The sequence below is a fragment of the Numida meleagris genome, chromosome 18 (assembly GCF_002078875.1).
Source record: "Numida meleagris isolate 19003 breed g44 Domestic line chromosome 18, NumMel1.0, whole genome shotgun sequence".
Lineage (NCBI taxonomy): Eukaryota > Metazoa > Chordata > Aves > Galliformes > Numididae > Numida > Numida meleagris.
The window spans coordinates 6077174-6096708 of NC_034426.1; the positions used below are offsets into that span (position 1 = coordinate 6077174).

General features: G+C 53.5%; 2 protein-coding genes across 2 annotated transcripts in view; one reads left to right on the forward strand and one right to left on the reverse strand.

Moving 5' to 3' along the window:
* LOC110407908 lies at positions 1328–18044 on the reverse strand. Its single transcript, XM_021416108.1, has 7 exons — positions 17802–18044; positions 17065–17156; positions 16454–16495; positions 15980–16082; positions 10531–10807; positions 3448–3537; positions 1328–2882 (listed from the first exon to the last, which is right to left on the reverse strand). The coding sequence occupies exons 1-7, from the start codon at positions 18042–18044 to the stop codon at positions 2560–2562; spliced, it is 1170 nt and encodes a 389-aa protein (XP_021271783.1). The 3' UTR covers positions 1328–2559.
* Positions 18247–19535, forward strand: part of TAOK1 (TAO kinase 1) — a 59858-nt gene continuing 58569 nt past the window's right edge. The window contains exon 1 of the mRNA XM_021415625.1: positions 18247–18394. The gene's annotated coding sequence lies outside the window, so the exon portion shown is untranslated. The remainder of the gene's footprint in view (positions 18395–19535) is intronic.

A 19535-nucleotide genomic window follows, 5' to 3' on the forward strand; every position in this document is an offset into this window, starting at 1 on the left:
CGCTGCTGGGCCGTGCGGCGGAGCGGGGACGCGGCTCCGGGTGGCGCGGGGGAGGAGGTGGGGGAGGGGCTGGAAGCGGCCGGGCTGCAATCAGAGAGCGGCGCCGCCCCGCGCCCCGCCCCGCCCCGCCCCGCGGTACGGCACTACGGCACGGCCACACGGAACGGAGCGGGACGGGAAGCGGAGCGCCGGGAGAGGGAGCGGGGCGGCCCCCGACGGGGCCGGGAGGGAGCGGGGGGCGGGATGGGGCCGGCGCCGGCGCCGCTTCTGGACGATTCCCGAAGAAGCGTGGGAGGCTTTGGGGAGCGATGGAGGAAGAAGGCAGAGAGCGGAGCGGGGTGGGGGGAAGGCGGCGTGAAGCGCCTCAAAACGCGTGCTTTGCCACGGCCTCGATCGCGGAATCGCGGCGTGTCCCGAGTCGGAAGGGACCCCCGAGCAGCATCGTGCCCAACGCCCTGCTGCGCGCAGGGACCGCCCCCGTGCCTCGCCCTCCCTTTGCGGCTCCATCCCGCACCCCGCGCCCCGCACAGCCCGGTGACGGCTGCGGCCAGCTGGGCCCGCACTGGGACGTCCCCGTCTGGGTGACCGAGCCCCCGGGTCTTGGGGTGACTCCTCTGCGTTCAGCGCAGCGATCCCAACCCTTCTCCCTGCGCCGATGCTGCGCAGCGCTCACCCCTTCCTCCGGCATCGCCGTGGCCGCGTGGCACAGCGCGGACCCCAAATTCTTCACGGACACCCAACGGGGCGGTGGGATTTGGTGTGAGGAAGTGGGGCCCTCTGTTAGTGGGGCAGAGGGATGGGGAGCCCCCAGGGGGACGCACTTGGGATGGAGAGACCCAAAACTGAGCCCACGTTTTGGCTGGGTGAGATGGAGAGCCCCACGTGGGCACCGCTCAGCGTGGCTTTACCTCTGGGTGCTCGCAGTGCTGCAGAAGAATGGCAAGAAAACGGGATGATAGAATTAAGGGCCATCATAATATCCTCCACAACAATACGCAGAGTGCGCAGACCGTCCTTAAACAACGCTTCCTCGCTTCTCAGGGCTTGCCCTTAACACCTGCACGTAAACACTCGATATTTTAATAAAGCAAAAAGAAAAAGCCCCTCCATTCTGCCAGGCATCACACGGAGCCCTTCCCACACCTCATCTCAGCAGAACGCAGCAGCAGGATTTCCCTCCGGCCTCCCCCCACCCCCTTGGCACACAGCAGGCAAAAAACTCTTCCCACCGCAGGCCCGACCTCAGCGCTAACACAGAGGGCTCTGTTTCCAGATTCCAGGTGCCCTGAATGCGGAGGCTGGTGCCCCGCAGTTTGCATTTCTTCCAGCACGCTGCAGCTCCCCGCTCCGTGTGCGGGGATAGCAGTCGTGGTGTGCTGACTCGGTGACCTCGCATCGCTTAGGAGACGGCTCCCGAAGCGAGGAGCCGGGCTTTAATCACGGCTGACATTTTATTGGTGGCTTGGAAGCGTTTATTTTTAATATGAGGAGCAGGCTTGGAGACGTACGCTTCAAAGGACTCGGGAGAAAGCAAACAATTACGGACAAATCATCTCTACACACAGAGACACCAGAAATCTAAATACCAAGGGCAGAGGGCTGTCTGTACACGAAGATGCAGCGGCTATGTTGCTCCTTAGAAGCGCCACGTTGCATGTGCATTACATTAACCACCCAAAGCTGGCAAAAACGGATGAAAAAAACGCATAGAAATCCATGAGGTTATAACCCGGGGCCCCCCAGGCTGAGCTGCACGGCGCAGAGATGCGCTAAGGGCACCACGAGTTCCAGCACGCAGCGCTGCCCTCGGCCCGACACCGCGTGCCGTGCTGGGACACGCAGCCCGCAGCCTGCCCTCCCCTTTCCCGGTGCTGGAGCTCTTCGTGTCCTCCCCCTGGGCTGCCGGTGAGGGCACCACACAGGGCAGTGCAGTTTGGGATGCGCTCTATGGGAAAGGGAAAGTCGCAAGCCTCTCCGCCTGCAGTGGTTTTCCTCCCTGCTGCTCGTTGAGCGTGGCACGTCAGCGGGCTCTCCTGCAAAGGAAAGAGGTAATTTTCCTTGGAACACCACTCCCATGGCCGAGCATTCCCACATCCAGCACGGGGCTGGGCACAGCCAGCATAATTTCTAGCTCTGTAACTCCAAAGGTTATTTTCTAAAGCTTTGAAGTGTGGGGCTGTGCAGAGAGAATGCCATTTCCAGCTGCTCCGTGAGGGCAGCGAGGAGCAAATCAACTGCTACAGAAATCAGGAGAGTGCTCCTGGAGGTGAGGTGAGTTTCGAAGCTGTGTGAAGGTGCAGTTAAACCTTAAAGCTCATTCCAGTGATTTGTGAGAATCATTTCCTCTCTGAGGCCTTTTTACAATGCCGCATTTAATTTGCGTTGGATGTTCGGGGCGAGCTGAAGCTGAAATGAGAAAATTCATCCATGGAAAGAAGAAGATTTCTGCATCCACGGAAAGAGAAAGACTTCTTGTGTCTGCCTCCCGTTTAAGGCTCGGCACTGAAAAGCATCCGAGTGAATGCACGTCCAGGCAGCGGGAAAGGCAGCTCCAAAAATTCAACCTCTTGGAATCCTCCACGTCCCATGTGTGTCAGCAGCCACGATGTAGCAGGGGACAGTGAGGAGCTGAGGAGTCCATCCCCAAGAGAGCCCGTCTGCTGCGGACGGGTGGCAGCTCTGCTCACCCGGAGCCGTGCCCAGGCAGGGAGAACCTCTCCTCGGCTCCATCCTTGTGCTCTGCTCTGTTCGTGCTTTGGGGCTACAAACGAGGCCTGCTGGTGGCTGCAGCCGTTGCTTGGAGGGCTGCATCTGAGGAGCGTCCCCTGTTGTAAGCGCCTGGGAGCGTTCACAGAGCCACGAGCGACGTCTGCTGCCCATACCTGCATGCAGAATGGTTTAATTATTGGAGTGCACTCACATAAAGTGGAGGCAGCTCCCTGGGTCTTTTCAGAGGCTAGCGGGTCGGCCTCTCACCGTTACCCACTTGGGATCCCAAGGAAAGCAGCACAAACCTCCCGTGTGCTCTCAGACTGCTGCTGGCGGCCGACTTTGGCCTCAGGAAGACAAATGGGAAAAGCTCAATCCACAAATCCCAAGTGCTTTTCATCTCGTTATGCAACACAGCAGTCACAAGGGTGCGGGTCCTTTGTTCTGCGTTCTCGTTGCGTTTGGATACCGAGCACTTACTTTGAAACAGGGACTTTGTGAAAAGAAATATGCGTTGGGTATGTATGCACCTAGCACGTAGAAACTGAAATACTCGTGCTTGGACTCAAGCTTCCCAACCTAAACACGCCTGGCCCTGGCAGAACCCGAACCTGGCAGGGCGATGATTGGAGTTCTTGTGTTCGTTACGTGGTCCAGAACAACCATGGTGGACGATGAGATTAGGGAGTGAGAGGAGCCCGTGTCGGGAGGAAAATGAAAAAGAGTGGGAGCGCTCACCTCTGAGGAAGCGAATCAAAACGTCCGCAGTGAAGGCGTCACTGGAGGCAAGGCCCAGGGATAGCGGTTCGTTCACCTCACCTCCAATTACTGGAACATGAAGGGGGGGGAAATAGCAAACCAAATGATAAGCAGCCGCCTCGTAGGGCTTTGCACAGAACACAGAGTTCACAGACATTCAGAGCCAGGCGCTATTGGTGTTCTCAAAGGACGGGCGTCATTCAGCTGAACGTAAATATTAACATAGGATTATTGTCTATTACTCTCCAGGGCACAAGCGAGAGTCTACCTCGGGGTTTAAGGGGAGATTCCTGCGCCTGGAGAGCTCGAAGGAAGCGAGGGGCTGCATTTACTCACAGTAACGCCATCTACTGAGAACAGCCCATGAGCTGACCCAACAGGTCAGGGAAGGAGAGGGAAACAGGAGGGGCAGAGAAGAGCGGTGACTTGCAGGCCAAGCAGTGGTCGCTGCACAGCAGATCCCTGTTAGTGGAAAATCACTGCTGGTTTCTTGCCCCCCGAGCTTGCTGGGTCCACGCTCCAATTTACAAGAGGTACTTTGGTTATTATGTGACAACTCCAGACACGGTGAAAAGCTCGCTCTGACCTCATCTTTTGCCCTACTTCCTTATCTTGGAATCTGGTCCACAGTGCCACACTTGTTCTCCCACATAGTTTCCTTCACTGCCCTTCTCCTCCTGAGGACAGAATTATGGGGCAGGGCTACTGCACGCAGCCAAGGGCTCGAGGAGCACTTACTCGGGCGCAGCTCCCCAGGGGGGGATGCAGTTCACGCAGGCAGAAATGCTCCTTCAACTGTCTCCTTTAAAGGCAAACCATACCAGCAGAGATTGCACACCTGGAGCTGAACCAGAGCCCTAGGTATAAGACCCCCCCCTCAACTGGAAAGCAGCCTAGGGCTTCATACACCAAGCCCAGCCAGCAGTGTTCTGCTTTATACTCCTCAGACTGCAGTGGACCTCCTGCCTGCCCCGGGAAGGGATGTGAGTCAAGCCCTGACTAACGGCCTCTGATTCACTAAGGGACCGGCACACCAAACACCACTCCAGATAAAAAATGCTAAGGTTGGCTTCACTGATAATTCGTCTAATGGCTGGGAAGACTGGGGTAATAGAAGGGAGAGGAGAGAGAACAGCACTATATTGCTATGGAAACCAGAATTTTCAAAATAAATACCTTTGCAGAACTGAGGTCGCCGATCTAAAATAATCCGTGGCGTTTCTGATGTTTCCTCCCTTTGCCACGAGACCTTCCCAGGCTGAGCGGCCGGGCACAGGCAGCAAGCTTGCCTGCAGAGACCGGCCCGCGGTGACATAGGATATTGCACGGCTCATGTTCCTTATTCCACGTCTGGGCCCTGAATAGAAACCTCAGCGTTTGGTCTGCTACCTGTATTTCTGGGGCTTCCAGACCGGCGAGGCCAGTGCAAAATGAGCCCGTCACCACTTGAAGGGAAAAGCGTTATTTTTATCCCAGTACACTGGGATATATTCCTCTGTGACCCGAGACAACACAATATACAAGGCAAACCTTTGTGAAGGCCTGATTCCCTTACTCCCTAGGAAGCCCCTTGCCCCACAGCTGACCCCAAGGCAATTACCATTCAGCCCTTTGCTCCCTGGTAGCCCCATGGCAGCTGCTAACATCCCCGATGGCCTTTGGGCAAAAGGACACGCGCGTACCCCACACCTCCCGTCCCCAGCACCACCTCGCTGCTGCTGCAAACAAGCCTGGGCTCTAGGATTGCTGACTCACGGTGCTAAGACTATGGGAAATATTTGCTTAAAGAAGCAAAGCCCGGCAGGTTTCCTGCCCCTCCTTATCTGCGAGCCCCTCGCCGTGGCGGGCTGTAAGCGGGCCCTGCTTCCTGAGAGGGGGCGAGGAGCGGGGGCTTGTTTCCTAAAGATAGCCCAGGTTCCTCTCGGCTCCCTGCAACCGAGGGCAGGAGAAAGCCCCCAGCGCTCACAGCCACAGGTCTGCGACTGCGGAGAGATTAACGGCGTCCGGGTGGGCTGCCCTGATAAAGCATCGCCCGCTGCAGAGCGTTCCCTGGGACGCAGTGGGGTTCCTTCGCAACGCCCCGCCATGTGCCACGGATCCTGCTCTTCCCCGCAGCCCTCCCCGAGCTGCGGCTCGCTCCGACTGCTGCCTTCAGCACGGCTGAGTCAGGGCAGACGGCAGCAATCACTGTTTGCTTTGGGAGGGTTTGCCACACACCGAGACGTGGGCAAGCAGCGCCGGGTGCAGATGACGGCTTGCTGCGGGCATGCCAGCACAGGCAAGGTGGGACCCGCACTGAGCTACAGGGATGGCAGCGTGGGGAGAGCTGTGCTCGCAGAGCGGAGCCGGTCTGGGTGAGTTCTGCCTGTGTTAGCACGCTGCCGTGCCCGAGCTAATTGCTGGCTGCCCACCGCATCAGCAGCTTGCCTTCCCCCTGGGAAATGACCTCCCGTTGGCAGCGGGCTGAGCATTTAGGGAAACAACCACGTTTGATGCCCACACTATTCACGTGGCAAATGACTTCAGAAACCCTCAGCAGCGAGGAGGCTTTCTGAGGGGATGGATGGGACGGGCGAGCTGCCGAGCTGCCTCCTCCTCCCAGTACCTACGCAACTCGTTTGCAAAGAAGCAGAAAGTGATGAGCTCCATTTGCAAGCTGGGCAGGGCAGCCCAGGGAGCAGCTCGGGCACGGCAGGCTGCGGGCAGAGCTGGGTTGCAGTGCTCAGAGTGACTGTGCTAAAGGTCTGGGTAACGACCCGGCAGGAGCTCCCACAACCATCCAGCACCAACCGACAAGACAAGTTGGCTCTCCACCACTCTCTCTTATCTTCCTAGGCAGGTGAATATAAATCTTGACAGTGGAGCACAATGCTGGAAGAGCAAGTTGGGCTGAAGACCTATAAACACCCCCTCGGCTCGTTTCTATCAGCTGGAACCCGATGTGGAAATGTCCCTTGAGTTCATGCCCTTGGATTATACTAAAAAAGGCAAAGTCCTGCTGCACCTCGAGGACACCTAGTGCTGGAGTGAGAGAACGTAGAGGGCAAGCACAGAATGGGAGAAGTGTGCTGATGAACCCAGCTGCTGGGTCAGCAAGACAAAAGCCAATATATTTAGGTATCCGTGCAGCATGAATCAAAAGATCACGTGCTGTACCAAGTGCCTACACCCCCAATTCAAACTGGTTTTGACATAAAATACCTCTTACCAAAGCAATGTCCCCTAACAGGCTCATCACGCCTCACCCCTAAGAGACTGCAGATGGGCAGAGGGAACAGATCCAGCTGTCACTTGGCCACTGCGTGCCCGAGTGCATGGCTTGCACTCTCTTGTGCCTCTCTCCCCCTATCACAAATGTATTTTATAACGCAGGGAGAGCAAAGAGCTACCATAAAACGGAGACAGCTGACATCAGCAGCAGGCCGCTCCTTGCAAACCGCAGCTGTTAGGTGATGGCTGCACAGAGACTGGGGAGGGAGCGAGGTCATCCCAGGACAGGTGAACTAAGAAGTTAAGGAACTATTAGGTCATGCCCCACACATAGCAAGCAGCTTATCATCATGGGGAAGCAGTCTTTGTTTTTAAATTAATCGCTTAGAGGACGCTGGCTCCCATCCTGTGCTTCCTTTTTATCGGCGCTTTTGTTTTAAGAAGCTATAAACCTTGAAAGCTGGCGCAGGGGTAGGGGCACAGCTATAGAGAACTGCAACCAGAACACTGCAGGCAGACCACCACTTCTCACAGGGCACGAATTGAGGCCACAGCCCAAAACAACGCTGCAAACAAAGCCAGCACAGCCTCCCCCTCCCTCTGCGTGCATTAACTGTACCTGTATTTGATGCATGAGCTCCGTGCTCACAGCCTGGGAGAACCCATCTGAGCTGTGATGTGCCCTACCAGGCTGCCAAGCAAAAGCATTCACACGTCAGCAGGAGCCACGTTACCCCCAGGGGCACAGGGATGCGTTTAATACCTAGAATGCAAGGCACAGCACCGCGTGCTGCAGATTGCAGCCACAGACAGCAGCCCTGCGGTGTGCTTCGCTGCTGCTTCTGGCTAGCTGCAAACACCCCTCACCACATCCACTGCTGGGACTGCTCTGCTGACATGCAGACGACCACCACACCTCTGCTTTGGAGGGGCCTGCGGCACCATCACTGCTGCAAGGGCTCTGCTGGCTCCGGCATCCCCATCAGAAACATCTGCCTTCAGGAACCACTGGGCTAGAGCACAAAAGTTCCCTCCAGCATGAAATGCTTGCTCCCAGTTCACAGCCTGCAGGAAATTGGAACAGTCCTCAGCTGATTAGATGGGCAGAAAGGAAAGGCCGCTTTCTCCAGGCCTCTGCTCAAAAGTAATTAACAGGTTAGCAGCCCCGGTTGAATTTGGGATCACAATCACATTTGCAGACGCTCCTGTACACTACTGGAGCCAAGGTGAGCTGGCTATAGGCAAGTCATGGGAGTTGTGTTGAATTGCTTTTCCCCATAACCTGTTCTAGCTACAGTCTCCGTGGCCTGCAGCTCCAAAAGGCACTGGGAGCACACGTGTTGCAAAATGTTCTTTCTTTCTTGGCAGCTTACTTTCTCTCCCTTTAGTTTGAGAGAACAGTAACCCCGGTGCTATCACCCTGTTTACGGAGCTTCCTCAAAGCAAACCTGTGGATCTCTGCCCTCCATCCACGACATCGTTACAGCCACGTCGGCTCAGTGTGAAGATCAGATCATAAATGCAGAACAGCTGCTTAAGCAGAACGTAGGAAAGGAGCAGGGATGTTGCTGGGCAGAGAAAAGCACTGCGAGAGCTCGCAGATAGCCTCCTTTCTGCACAGGCACATGCGCACTGTACCGCTCAGTCACATTTCTCTCCAGCTTCCTGGTGGCAGCATCAGCAAGCGTGTTCTGTCCCCTCTGACTGCTGCAGGACTCTGTCCCCACCTGACAGCAGTGACCTGGCCTCAGGTTTTCACGTTTTGCCACCTCCTTCCTCCCTTTCAGGCATGAAACCTGCAGCACAAAGGAAAATCTCGCCAGCACCGCCCGCTGCAGCGCAGCTCCCTCGGCAGCACAGGCAGCTGCAGGCAAGGCAAACCTCTCCTAACCCACATTCGGCTCCCGCAGCATTGCAAATCAGGCACTTCCAAACCTGGCTGAGGCTCCTCTCCACAGCCAGGCTCACACACAGCAGATGAAACCCCCGAGGATTGTGGGAGCAGCTTTTCCCCCTTTGTTTGCCCAGCTCTACCTGCGCTGAACGGCAGCGGGAGCGCTCTCCCGTGTCACCACCACCTTTAAGAAAGGAGCTGACCTGCAAGCTATTTTTAGTGGCATTGTGAAGCTGTGAAGCTATTTTGGTCACGTCTCTGCACGGTGAGCTGCAGGACGCTGACAGGCTCTGTGTTTGCCCGGGGCAGCGGGGGCTTTAGCTGTGAATGGGAATGGCGTGTGACTTTGCACTCAGGCCTCTCTGCTCTCTCTGTGCCATAAGAATCTTTACACCGAGATTTTTTCTTTCTAATCATATTAGAAAGAAGCAGCACAACTTCCCAAACTCCGCAGGGAGCTCTGTCGAGCCCTGGTGCTGTTGTCCTCTGGCCTGCGCTGCTTCCAAGCCTGCAGAAGGTGCTATTTATTCTGCGGGCGCCCTCACTCCCATTTGCCTTACTCACCGGGAGGCTAAAGGTGCAATTAGGAGTCCACAAAGATTGTATCCATCTTTTGCAGCAGACCCGTGCAGGAGATCAATACGCATTAGGCCAGCACCTGCTGAGAAACCGGCGCGTGCGATTCTGCGGAGGCAGAAGGGAGAGCAGAGAGGAACCACTCGCACAACAACGCAGATTAGTGCCTGGGGTACGGCCAGGGCATCAGGCAGAAGGTTCCTGGTCTAGACAGTTGTTTTCTCTGCAGTGCCTAAGGGTTGCTGCCAAGTTTGCTGGGGTTGGAGCAGGTGCAAAGCACAGGCAGAGCAGAAGCCAAAGCAACTGGATTTTACAGAACTAAACCCAGATACAAAAGGAAGCTTGAAGAATAGGAAAGAAAAAAACGGGAACTGGTGTGTTCAGACAGGGATGGCTGAGTCAGACACATCGAGGAGGAGCAAGTGAGTAAACATGTATGTGAGTTTTTAAACAGCTGTCAATCGTCCCTCCCCAGAAAACCCCTCCTCAGGACTTCTGCTGCCTCCAGCTGCAGCACAGGCCTTCCCAGGTCTCTTCAAACAGACACATGACTGTTAACACCACTATCCTGCTCCCCGTGCAGTAAGAGGAACCGGGATGCCCTCAGCTCAAAATCCACCTTGTGTTTTCTTCCCCAACCCCGACTTTCTTCTGGAGGCTTTGCAAGAGCTCTCCCACCACAGCCTACACCCTGCTCCTAAGGCGTGCTGCTCCTCCCCAGCGGATGCAACAAGCACCATCATCTCAGTCAGCACAGCCCAGTCTCCCCTCCATTGCAGGACCACCGCCTGCTGACAGAGAGGACTGCCCCAAGCACTGCCAAGCAAAGACCTGATTTATTTCACTGGCAACTTTGTCTTGCAGGAGGAGCTGCTTTAACTCACTTGTCTTGGGCAAACATTAATGGTTTGCATGTGTGATAGCCTTCTGACAAGTGAAATCAGCTGACCGTGAACTAATAAAATTTTATGCAATGTAAATTAATTTAGAAAGAAATAGACTTTTTTTTTGTGTGTGTATACACAGAAATGGCATAGACAGAATAATGGTGTTTAATGTATTGTTATTTGGTCAGGACAGAACAGGACTGCTGCAGTTCAGCTCAGACTCAGGTGTGTCCAGCAGCTGTAAGTCAAGACCTGTTGGACCCAAAAGCTCAGTGACGTGTTTGTTCATTCATTTGAATGCAATTTATCTATCTTCTAGAGCACCACTAGTATCATCACCCCTTTCCAGTAATTATTTAATGAAGACATCAGATTGCCATCTCCACACTGCAGATGTTTTACCAGTAAATACAGTGGAGATGCACTTGAAGTATCCCTCCACCTGTTCTGTGTTCTGGTATGGAAGCAGCAGGCTCGCAGCAGCAAACCACTCACCCCACACTGCAGCCAGAGGTCGTCCACCAACGGTGCCATTCCGGCATGTGCACACAATGCGCTTCTGCTGACAGCTGCAGTTGTTCAGGTCTCCTCTAGGGAGTGCAGTCGTAAAGGGAGAAGCGATAACCGCAGCACAACAGCCGGCTGGAAACGTGTGACTCAGGATATTCGCACAGTCACGAATGGTGTCTGCCCATTTCACGGTGAGGGCTGAGCCGGAGGTAGGAGGATGCTGCCAGAACCCCGGGTGACCTTTCCTACCGGGAAGAAAACTCTGCCCAGATACCCCAAAAAATAAAGAAATACTCAAGATGTAAACCAAGCAACAGAACTTCGAATACTGAAAAAAACAAAGGAGTTAAACCATCCCACCCGCAGGTGACCCGCAGCGTTGCTATGGGCCTCCATCTCTTGTCCTTCACCCCCATTGGGTCACCCAGCAAAGGCAAGCTCAGTCTCAAAGCATCATTCAGACCTCGGCCTCCATGCAAAGAACTGCAGAGACTCGTTTCCAGGACTAGCTGTGCTTTGCATGTATTGCACATCTTGGTACTAGAAAACGGGCAGAGACACGAGCTCGATTCGTGCTGGAATCACAGAGCAGGCAGGCACGCAGCTGCAGGACCCGGCTGATCCTGGTGGCAGGGAATCCTGGAGGAAACGACACAAAATGCTGCCTAGTTCCTCCATACAAATCCCATGCGTGCCTCACCTGTAAGACCACCTACAGCTTCCTTAAAGAAGCACCAAAACCTGAAACGAGTCCTCTTGGAACAGAATATTCGCCAAGAAAATCCACATTCCCAGGCTCAAGAAAGAAATGCAAGGAATGCAGAAATAATACCACCATCCACCTGAGGCAAAGGGCAAGAGAGAAAACTTGCTAGGTAACAGAGCTGGTCTGCAGCAGCTCTGCATAACCACATGCAGCCAAGTGCCAGCTCTATCCTTGACTGAGGAGCTAACAGCCCATGGAAGGAGGCAGAGACACCGAGCACAAGCTTCGTGTTCAGCCAGCAGGCACCAGCTGAAGCCAGCCATCTGATTTCTAAACTGCTGCCTCCCACTTCTAGTCTCACCATCGCACCACTTATCTAAGCGACACGTGTAAGGTTCCACAAGTTAATTCACTCGTCCATTCCTTTTATGATAGATCCTCTTGCTGGTTTTTTTCACCTGTCTCCCTCAAACAGCACGCCAGCAACTCTGTTTTTCCTGTGTCAGTACATCAAGTCAGTAGAAGCTGTGATAAATAAAAAGGAGCTGTCAGCTCTTCCTTGCCCTTGCAAATAAAGGAGCTTCTCCTCCCTGACCCGACCTATCTACTTTTATATGTTCCTATCAGCAGTGATGTCTATTGCTGTCTTGAAAAGCTACAGGTGCTTTTTAATAGAGGCAAGGGAAAGGCAGCCTTAGCATTTAAAGATCCTCAGAAACATGCAAGGATTTCTACGGTAATTTCTGGTGAGGGCACATCTGATTTCTACGGAGAACCTTCATGCTGCATGCATTACTGCAGCCCCTCTGCCTATTTAGGATTCCCTCTCTGGATTACAAGCTACCTTCACATAGGAGACGTTGAAGCTTCCAATGAGGTCACACCAGCCGCTGACAAGCGCTGATGGGTGAGTCATGCTGCAGTAGCCAGAGATACTAGCAACAGATTTGTTAATCTGCATGCAGCCTAACCCTCTTTCTGGTCTAAAATCTTATTCAAGAGTGAAGCACAGTATCTCAGAGAGAGGTGACTGCAGAACTGTTGAGGGACGGGGCCATAATTTCCCAACAGTTTTACAGATGATGAGGAGAATCAGTTCCAAGGAGTACATTTACAGCATCACAGAATGGGTGGTTTTACTCGTAAAATGCAAGACCAGGATGCACTGGGTCAGTGGGGAAGCCATTCACTGAGGCTCACCGGCAAAGCAGGCAAGCTAATTAGGAAAGTAAGGGTCCTCCTAGGAAAGCTCCACACGCTCATGCTCAGTGGTTTAAACCATCACCTCCAGCAAGAGGCTCTTCTGGGGGACACTGCCCCGTACCAGGGTCAGCAGGCACGGAACAAACTCTTCTGCTGGCTCTGCTATGGGGAAGCAACCTGTGGAGTATGACCAGACACCAGCAGCACCTCAAACAGCCACGGCAAAATTCAACACAGCTTGTTCATGAAAACGTTGTAAGCATGGATGCAAATCTATGAAAGAAGTGAGATGGGGGGGATCACATTCACGGCAGTGGAAAAAGCTTCTTCAGTTTGGCTGAACTGCTGGACAGGCAGAAACAGCGAGAAAGGACAAAGTAAATCTAGAAGAAATTGTAGCGAGCTGTAGCCTCACTGCTACGACACTATATTAAACTTTCTAAGTAGAGAAATAATTGTTTAATTCTTCCATCCAGTAGACAGGGTGAGCAACAACTGCCAGCGGGCCAGCTAACACAAGGTGGCTTCTTCCAGAGATAGAAAACCCCCTGAAGGTTGCATGATTATAATGAGTTTCTTCCAAGTTTCACACTATTAGTCACTTTTCACCCTTCTGTGCCACACGCCTCTCCTTATCCATCCATCCAAAGACCAGAACCAAGACAGAGTCTCCTCCTGTGCTGTTTCCTTCCATCAGTCATTCCTCGAGGCCAAGGCTGAACTGGTATTCTGGAAGTACTTCCTAGCATTAGTGTATCACAACAGGGCAATTACTGACAGCCACCTAAACAGCACACAGGTGATGGATACAGAGAAGCACAAGGGCATCAGAACTGGAGGTGCTGCTCAGATGGAGATGCAAGGCCTCACCCTGTACCTGGGAGAAGGACACAGACACTACCAACACTGCTCGGACATCAGCTGCCTACAGGAAAAGAATGAAGCCAGTTCTCACTTCTTACCATGGTGGCACTGCATGCAACAGGCCAAAGTGACCAAACTTGTTGCAACTGGGGCAAACCCTCCTGCCACAGAATTAACTTCCAGAAGAACTGTCTCCCAGTTTTAGCTTCAGCCCAGATAAATGGCCCTGATCCCATTCTGAGCCACAAGGCAAACCTGTGCCAGGCTCTACAGGTCAGCAGAGCTCCCCTCAAGGTGTAGCTTATAGGATCCACCCAAAGAATTATCTCAGAAATAAGTTCATTTGACACGTACGTCATAAGCTTGTTGTTAGTCCCTTGCAGAGAAGGGAAAGAATCCCTGGGTGTCCCCAAGTTACACAATTTATGACAGAAATCAGAGCAAAGTAACACACACCTGGCAAAAAAAAAAAGAGAATCTTTCCAAGTTCTAGAAATGCTACCGAAGAAATGCATTGCAGAGATCCATCAAGAAGCCTTCTCCAGTAGAAGACATGCCTACCTAGAGCCCCTTGGTAACCTGACACAGATGCAAGTGGCACACTGGCACTTATTTGTAATTGCCCAGCGTGCCAGTTGCTGAGGGAGGAAGAGCAGCTGAGTCACAGGGCAAGCCACGTTTCCACTTTTGTCTGGTCACCCAGAGGGCAGAGTGGGACAGACAGAAGGCTGAGATTCCGCTCATGCCTCTGACACTGCTTCCCCATGTCATCTTGGTAACTACTTCCTCCTCTGGTGTCTCTTTCCACTTTTCTTCATGGACACCACTACGCTCTTGAGTCATGGAACAACCATAAGCAGACAGCAAAGAACAATTTTATTTCTGTACTAAAAGGCAAGAGCACAGTGAAGTAGTATTGTTTTCTTATCATACAAACGTGGTTATGTAATATTGCTTCACTTCTGTCATTACGACAAACTGTCAGGACACTGCCTGACACGCTCAGCGAACACCGAGCCCCACAGATTGCTATGGTCTGCTTCTGCAAGACTATCTCGTCTGTTTTGACCAGCCTTTCTCTGGAACATGTTTTTCCTGTATAACCTCGTAACCCATGATAATGGTCTAAGCTACTACTGGAATGATGGCACGCTTGATGAGCGAATAAAAGCAGAACAGTTCCTCTCTTGTGCATTTCACAACTATTCACAGGCTAAAAGACACAACTGCTTATCTTTACAAGCAGAGAACAAGGTGAAAGTTGGTTTCTAAATCAGTGCATAATAGAATCAAAAGAGTTTCACAAAATGATTTAAAAAAAATATATTTGGGTAAATTACATTCTGTTTATACAATGGCAAATTTCCTAGAATAGAAGCAGAGACAACTGTGATTCATAACTGCAATTATAATTAATAACTAGATCTCATTGGTTCAGGTTCCATGATTTATTCTGAAATTTACATTTGCTTGCTTAAAAAAGGTCAGACTAGAGCAGCATGCGGACTGAAGGCTAAGGAAGGTAGGACTGTGATTACAGCAGCTGAAACTGCCCTAATCACACTCTTATCTTTCTTATCTACTGAGAGTATTTATACAGCAGTGATTACTGAACCAGGCCCCATCACTCCGAGTTAGTTCTGAAGCAGCTCCTTCGTGTTGTAAGAAGTTTACACTGCTAGAGGTGTTGCCGTTCTGCTGAGACAGAAAGCCAAGCTTCTCATCACTCAAAGTCATTAAAAAAAATAAACTATGACACTCCTAAAGAAGTAGGGGTGTTAACCCCAGTGTACTGGCCAAACTCCCAGCTTGGGTAATTACAATGTGCCTTGAATAAATTCTTGCCACAGCTTCCGTTGGACACGGTATTGTTCGCTACTTCCTCTCCTGCAATATCATGTAGTGCTGATGCACACTCTTACAGGCCCTGTCTGCCCTGGAATGCTGTCCGGGTCTACCCCCAGACCAGGTCTGTGGCAGCACGCTGGAACAACGCGTTGAAACCAGTTCTGCCTGTCAGCTGCACCGCCGTGCAATTTGTCATTTTTACTTACTGATGTCCTAGCACCTCCTTCAGATGGTAGCATATAGCTACCCGATGGATACACTGGCGCAGATCCTAGATGCAGGCCTACATAAACTGGTTTAGTTCCTTAAAATGAAAGCTAAATACGTATCAATAAGTCGGCAGACTAAGCTAAGCCAGTGTAACTTCCCAGATGCCCACTGCTATTGGCTGAAAAGACAGCGAGAGCATGCCTGATAGGTCAGGCCTAGGGAGCCCTGTTAAACATGCCTAATTCAGCTGGCAACAATAAACATGGCCATTTTTATAGGCCTGCTCCTTAACGATTTCAGTAGACGTTTTCTAGACTGGTGGGACACAGATGATGCTGTTTACTTCTGAAGCAGTCACTGAGTACTTATCGAACGTATATCTAGCGCGTTAAATAAACCACTTGACAGTTAATAGCACAGTGTTATTCACATTTTTTTCCCAGCAGCTACCACTACACTCCAAGGCTTTTTACCTAGAGATAACATTATCTTTTTTTATGTGCGTAATAAAGGGAGCTGAGGCCCAAACTCTCTGCTAGGGTAACTCTATGCACCTCACTAACCGAAGCTTTCACCCTCATAATTTGTGAGCTTTAAAGGCACCTTGGCTGCAGGAGGAAGTACAAGACCAAGATTCAGAAGAACCTGATCCTTCATTCCACTTAATGACTCCACAAGCAGATCGCTCCTTACTGCTCCACTTAGTCTGCAAAGAACAAACAATGCCCGCTAATTTAACAAATAGAAGGAAAAAAACTTCACAGACAACGCCGAATATTCATACTAAATGCTGTCGTTTTAACATTTGAGAATACAAATATTTACGTTTCCTACTACACGCTTATTTCCCCAGAAGCATGTCTCCAAACCTGTAGTATTTTTTAAAAGGCAGAAACTCCAGTTTCAGGAAGTGGACGGCTTTATTTTTGTGCCATTACAGAAATGCCTCTTAACTTGTCAAACGATACGCTACAAATATCTCTGCCAGATGAATAAAACCAAGTTTCCTGTCATAGCTGCCAACTTCAAGGTTGAGATAATCAGATAAATCTTTAGTTTGCCTTCCCCAATACTTACAACAACATATGTTTGAAGCGATCCATATTCCTCTTGCTTTTCCTAGTGGGATTTGAGAAGGCGAAGTATCAGACCGCTGTGTGACACGTTTGTAACACACGAGATGTGGCCCACAGCTGTTGCAGTCACCCTCTGTTCTCAGCATTCCTCAGGTTTCCCCTGCCCCAGGTTGAATAATCCCCAGTATATCTGTCTGCTCGTTTAGAGGTAAAAGCAAAGGTCGGATAAATGGTCTCCAGTGTCATCTCCAGCTTGTAAATACAGAGCCTTCTGATGGTACAAAATACCTGTTACTCTGTAGGACAACAGGAAGGAAGTTTGTTTTGCTTGATTGCAGCAGCATCAGTAATAGTGGGCTTACAGAATTACATTATTTCATACCAGGGTCACCTGAAAGGTTTGCGGGATACCTGAGAACACTTACTTCGTACATAACCCTGAATTTAAGGGTGAAAGTGACACCTAAAAGCAAACCTTTCACAAGCTTTGTGTCTTACGCCATTGTTCCTACTAATTCATTATCAGGATGTCAGTAAAAACTGTTATTTTGATGATTCTTTGCCCCTGTACTTCTGAAAGGGAAAGCAGCCATAAACACAAGGGAGACTGACCTCAGCGATTTCCTCTGTTCAGACAGGAGCACAATGCACTTAAACACCATGACAAGGAGACTCGGATTGTTTAGAATTCCTCCAGCTGTAATCTAGAGTAAAAACAAATAAACAAATCCATGACTACAAGACGCGATAATTAATCCCTGCGCGAAGCCAACTGCTATCTCTAGCTCATGGATGGAGATACCCAAAGCACACCAAGGTTCCACAACCGAGCAAGTACAAAACCCACCACTGAGAGGACAGCTTGGGGGGCTGCGTGCCCAGCACGTGAGGCTTTTCCTCCCTTTCTGTCCATAAACCGGACACAGCTGGGTCCAGGGCAGGCAGCTTAGAGTTCATCGACTCAAAGGTTTGGCCAACAGCTGCACCACGGGCAAGGCGAGCTGACAGCTACCACCACGTCCTGGGACTGCGGCTGGCAGCAGGGAAACACCGAGCAGCCGGACAGGCCTAACCCAGCGCCCCGTCCTACAGCCCGCCGCCGTGAGCCCCCATCCTTGCCCTGCCCTCACTCCTCACCTGGCCCAGGCCCCACATTCCATGTCCCCAAACACTTCCCATTCCCATTGAGAACCCCCCACACACCGCCAAGCAGCGCTCTCCCATTCCCCCCCCGCGATCCTTCCCCTCCGCACGAGGGACACAAGGCCTCCGCGTAGCCCCTCGGGGCCGCCCCTCTCCCCCACCCCACTCCTCCACCTCAGCGTCCCCTCAGGGCGTCCCCCCCTCACCCCTCCGCCCAGCACAGCCGAGCCCAGCCCGGGCCCACCCGGCCCCGCCCCCTCCCGCCGCTCCTCCCGTCTCCTCGCCCCTCCCGCGGAGGGAAGGCAGGCGGGCGGGGGAAGGAGGAGGGCGGCGAAGTCTCGCGAGAGGGGCGGGCGGGGGCCGCTGGCTGCGGGCAGCGCGGAGCGGAGCGGCGGCGGAGCAGCCCGGGCGGCGCTGAGGGGAGGAGGAGGCGGCGGAGCAGCGGCCATCCCGGCGCGGTGCGGCCGAGGGACCCCAGCTCCGCCGCGCTCGGAGCACGGCCGGCGCCGCCCGCCCTCCCACACCGCGGCGCGGCCTGGCGGCGGGGCCCGGCAACGGGCGGCGGCGGCGGTGCCGGAGGCGGCTCGGCCTGCCCTGCCATCTTAGGAGCCGTGCCACAACGCCTTTGTGCCCGCCGCGCCCGGGCACCCGGGGGGGGCCGGGCCCGACGCCCCTCCGGGGGCGCCTCCCCCCGCGGGGCCGCCGCCCCTTTGCCCCGCTCCTCCTCCTCCTCCTCCTCTCCTCCTCCTCCTCCTCCGCGGGGGGCCGAGCGGCGCTCCCAGCCCGGCTGCGGCGGAGGGTAAGGCGGGCACGGCGCGGGGGGCTCGGCCGGGGCGGCGGGAGAACCCCGGGGAGGGGCGGGGGGAGGAAGGCATAGGGATGGGGATAGGGATGGGGATGGGGGGGGGCCCGGTGCCTCCCTCCCCCGCCGCGCTCTGCGGCACTGCCGCAGGACTCCGCGCTGCTCCCAGCCCCGAGCGGCGGAGGGCGGCGGGGGAGGAGGAGAAATGGCGCTGCCGGGTGTTCCCCGCTGACAGCGGGCCGAGGGCCGGGCCCGGGGGGCTCCGTTCCGGGAGGAGGGGGCGATGCGGTGCGGCGGGGCCCGATGCGGCCTGCCCCCACCCCCGCCGCCGCGTTCCCGCAGATAAGGTGGTGGATCGCCGCTGTTTTTTTTGAGTTCTGAGGGGTAAATACCATTTTGTGCGGCGCTGCTGTGGGATTTGGAGGAAAGTGACCTATTTTAAAGACCTTTTTTTTTCCTCGCTCCCCCCTCCGATCGGCCGATCCCGTTAGCCAAATAGCGTTCCCCGACCATTTTAATGTGTCAGATGAAAGCATCTCGTCGAGGCTCGGCCCTCTGCACCCCGCGTGGGGCGAGGGATCGCGCCCGCTCGGCCCCAACGCAAGCATCTCCGGGCCCTTCGGGTTCACCTTTGTCACCGGGAATGCAGAAAGAGATACGGGAGCGATGCAGGAGAACCATTGTGCTGGGCGCGGTGCGAGGAGAGCCGCGGTAAAATGGTTGTTGTCAGCCGCGGGTCTGGGGAAAAAAAAAAATGACAGAACGGCGTCGGCCTGGAGGACTTTCCTTCATTTTCTCAGGAGAACGCTCGGCGCTGATTCTCTCGTGCTGCATTTCACCCGGCAGCGCTGGGCTGGCCGCGTTGGCTCAGTGGCAGTGGCGATAACTAGTTGAACGCATCGCGTCCTTCACCTCTGCCTGGCGCGGCTGGAGGGCCCTGCATGCCAAGGGCAGATTAATAAGATGTTACCTAAAGGTTTGGCTGCGATTGATTCCTTACTGTTAACGCTATTTATAGAGCGTGGGACGTACGTGGCTCTTGTTTTGTGTGTTTGGATAAAGGTTATCGGCTCGGAGTGCTTGGGATGAAACGTTCCCAAAATACCATCCCTAGCGTTACGTGTAATGTGGAATGGTA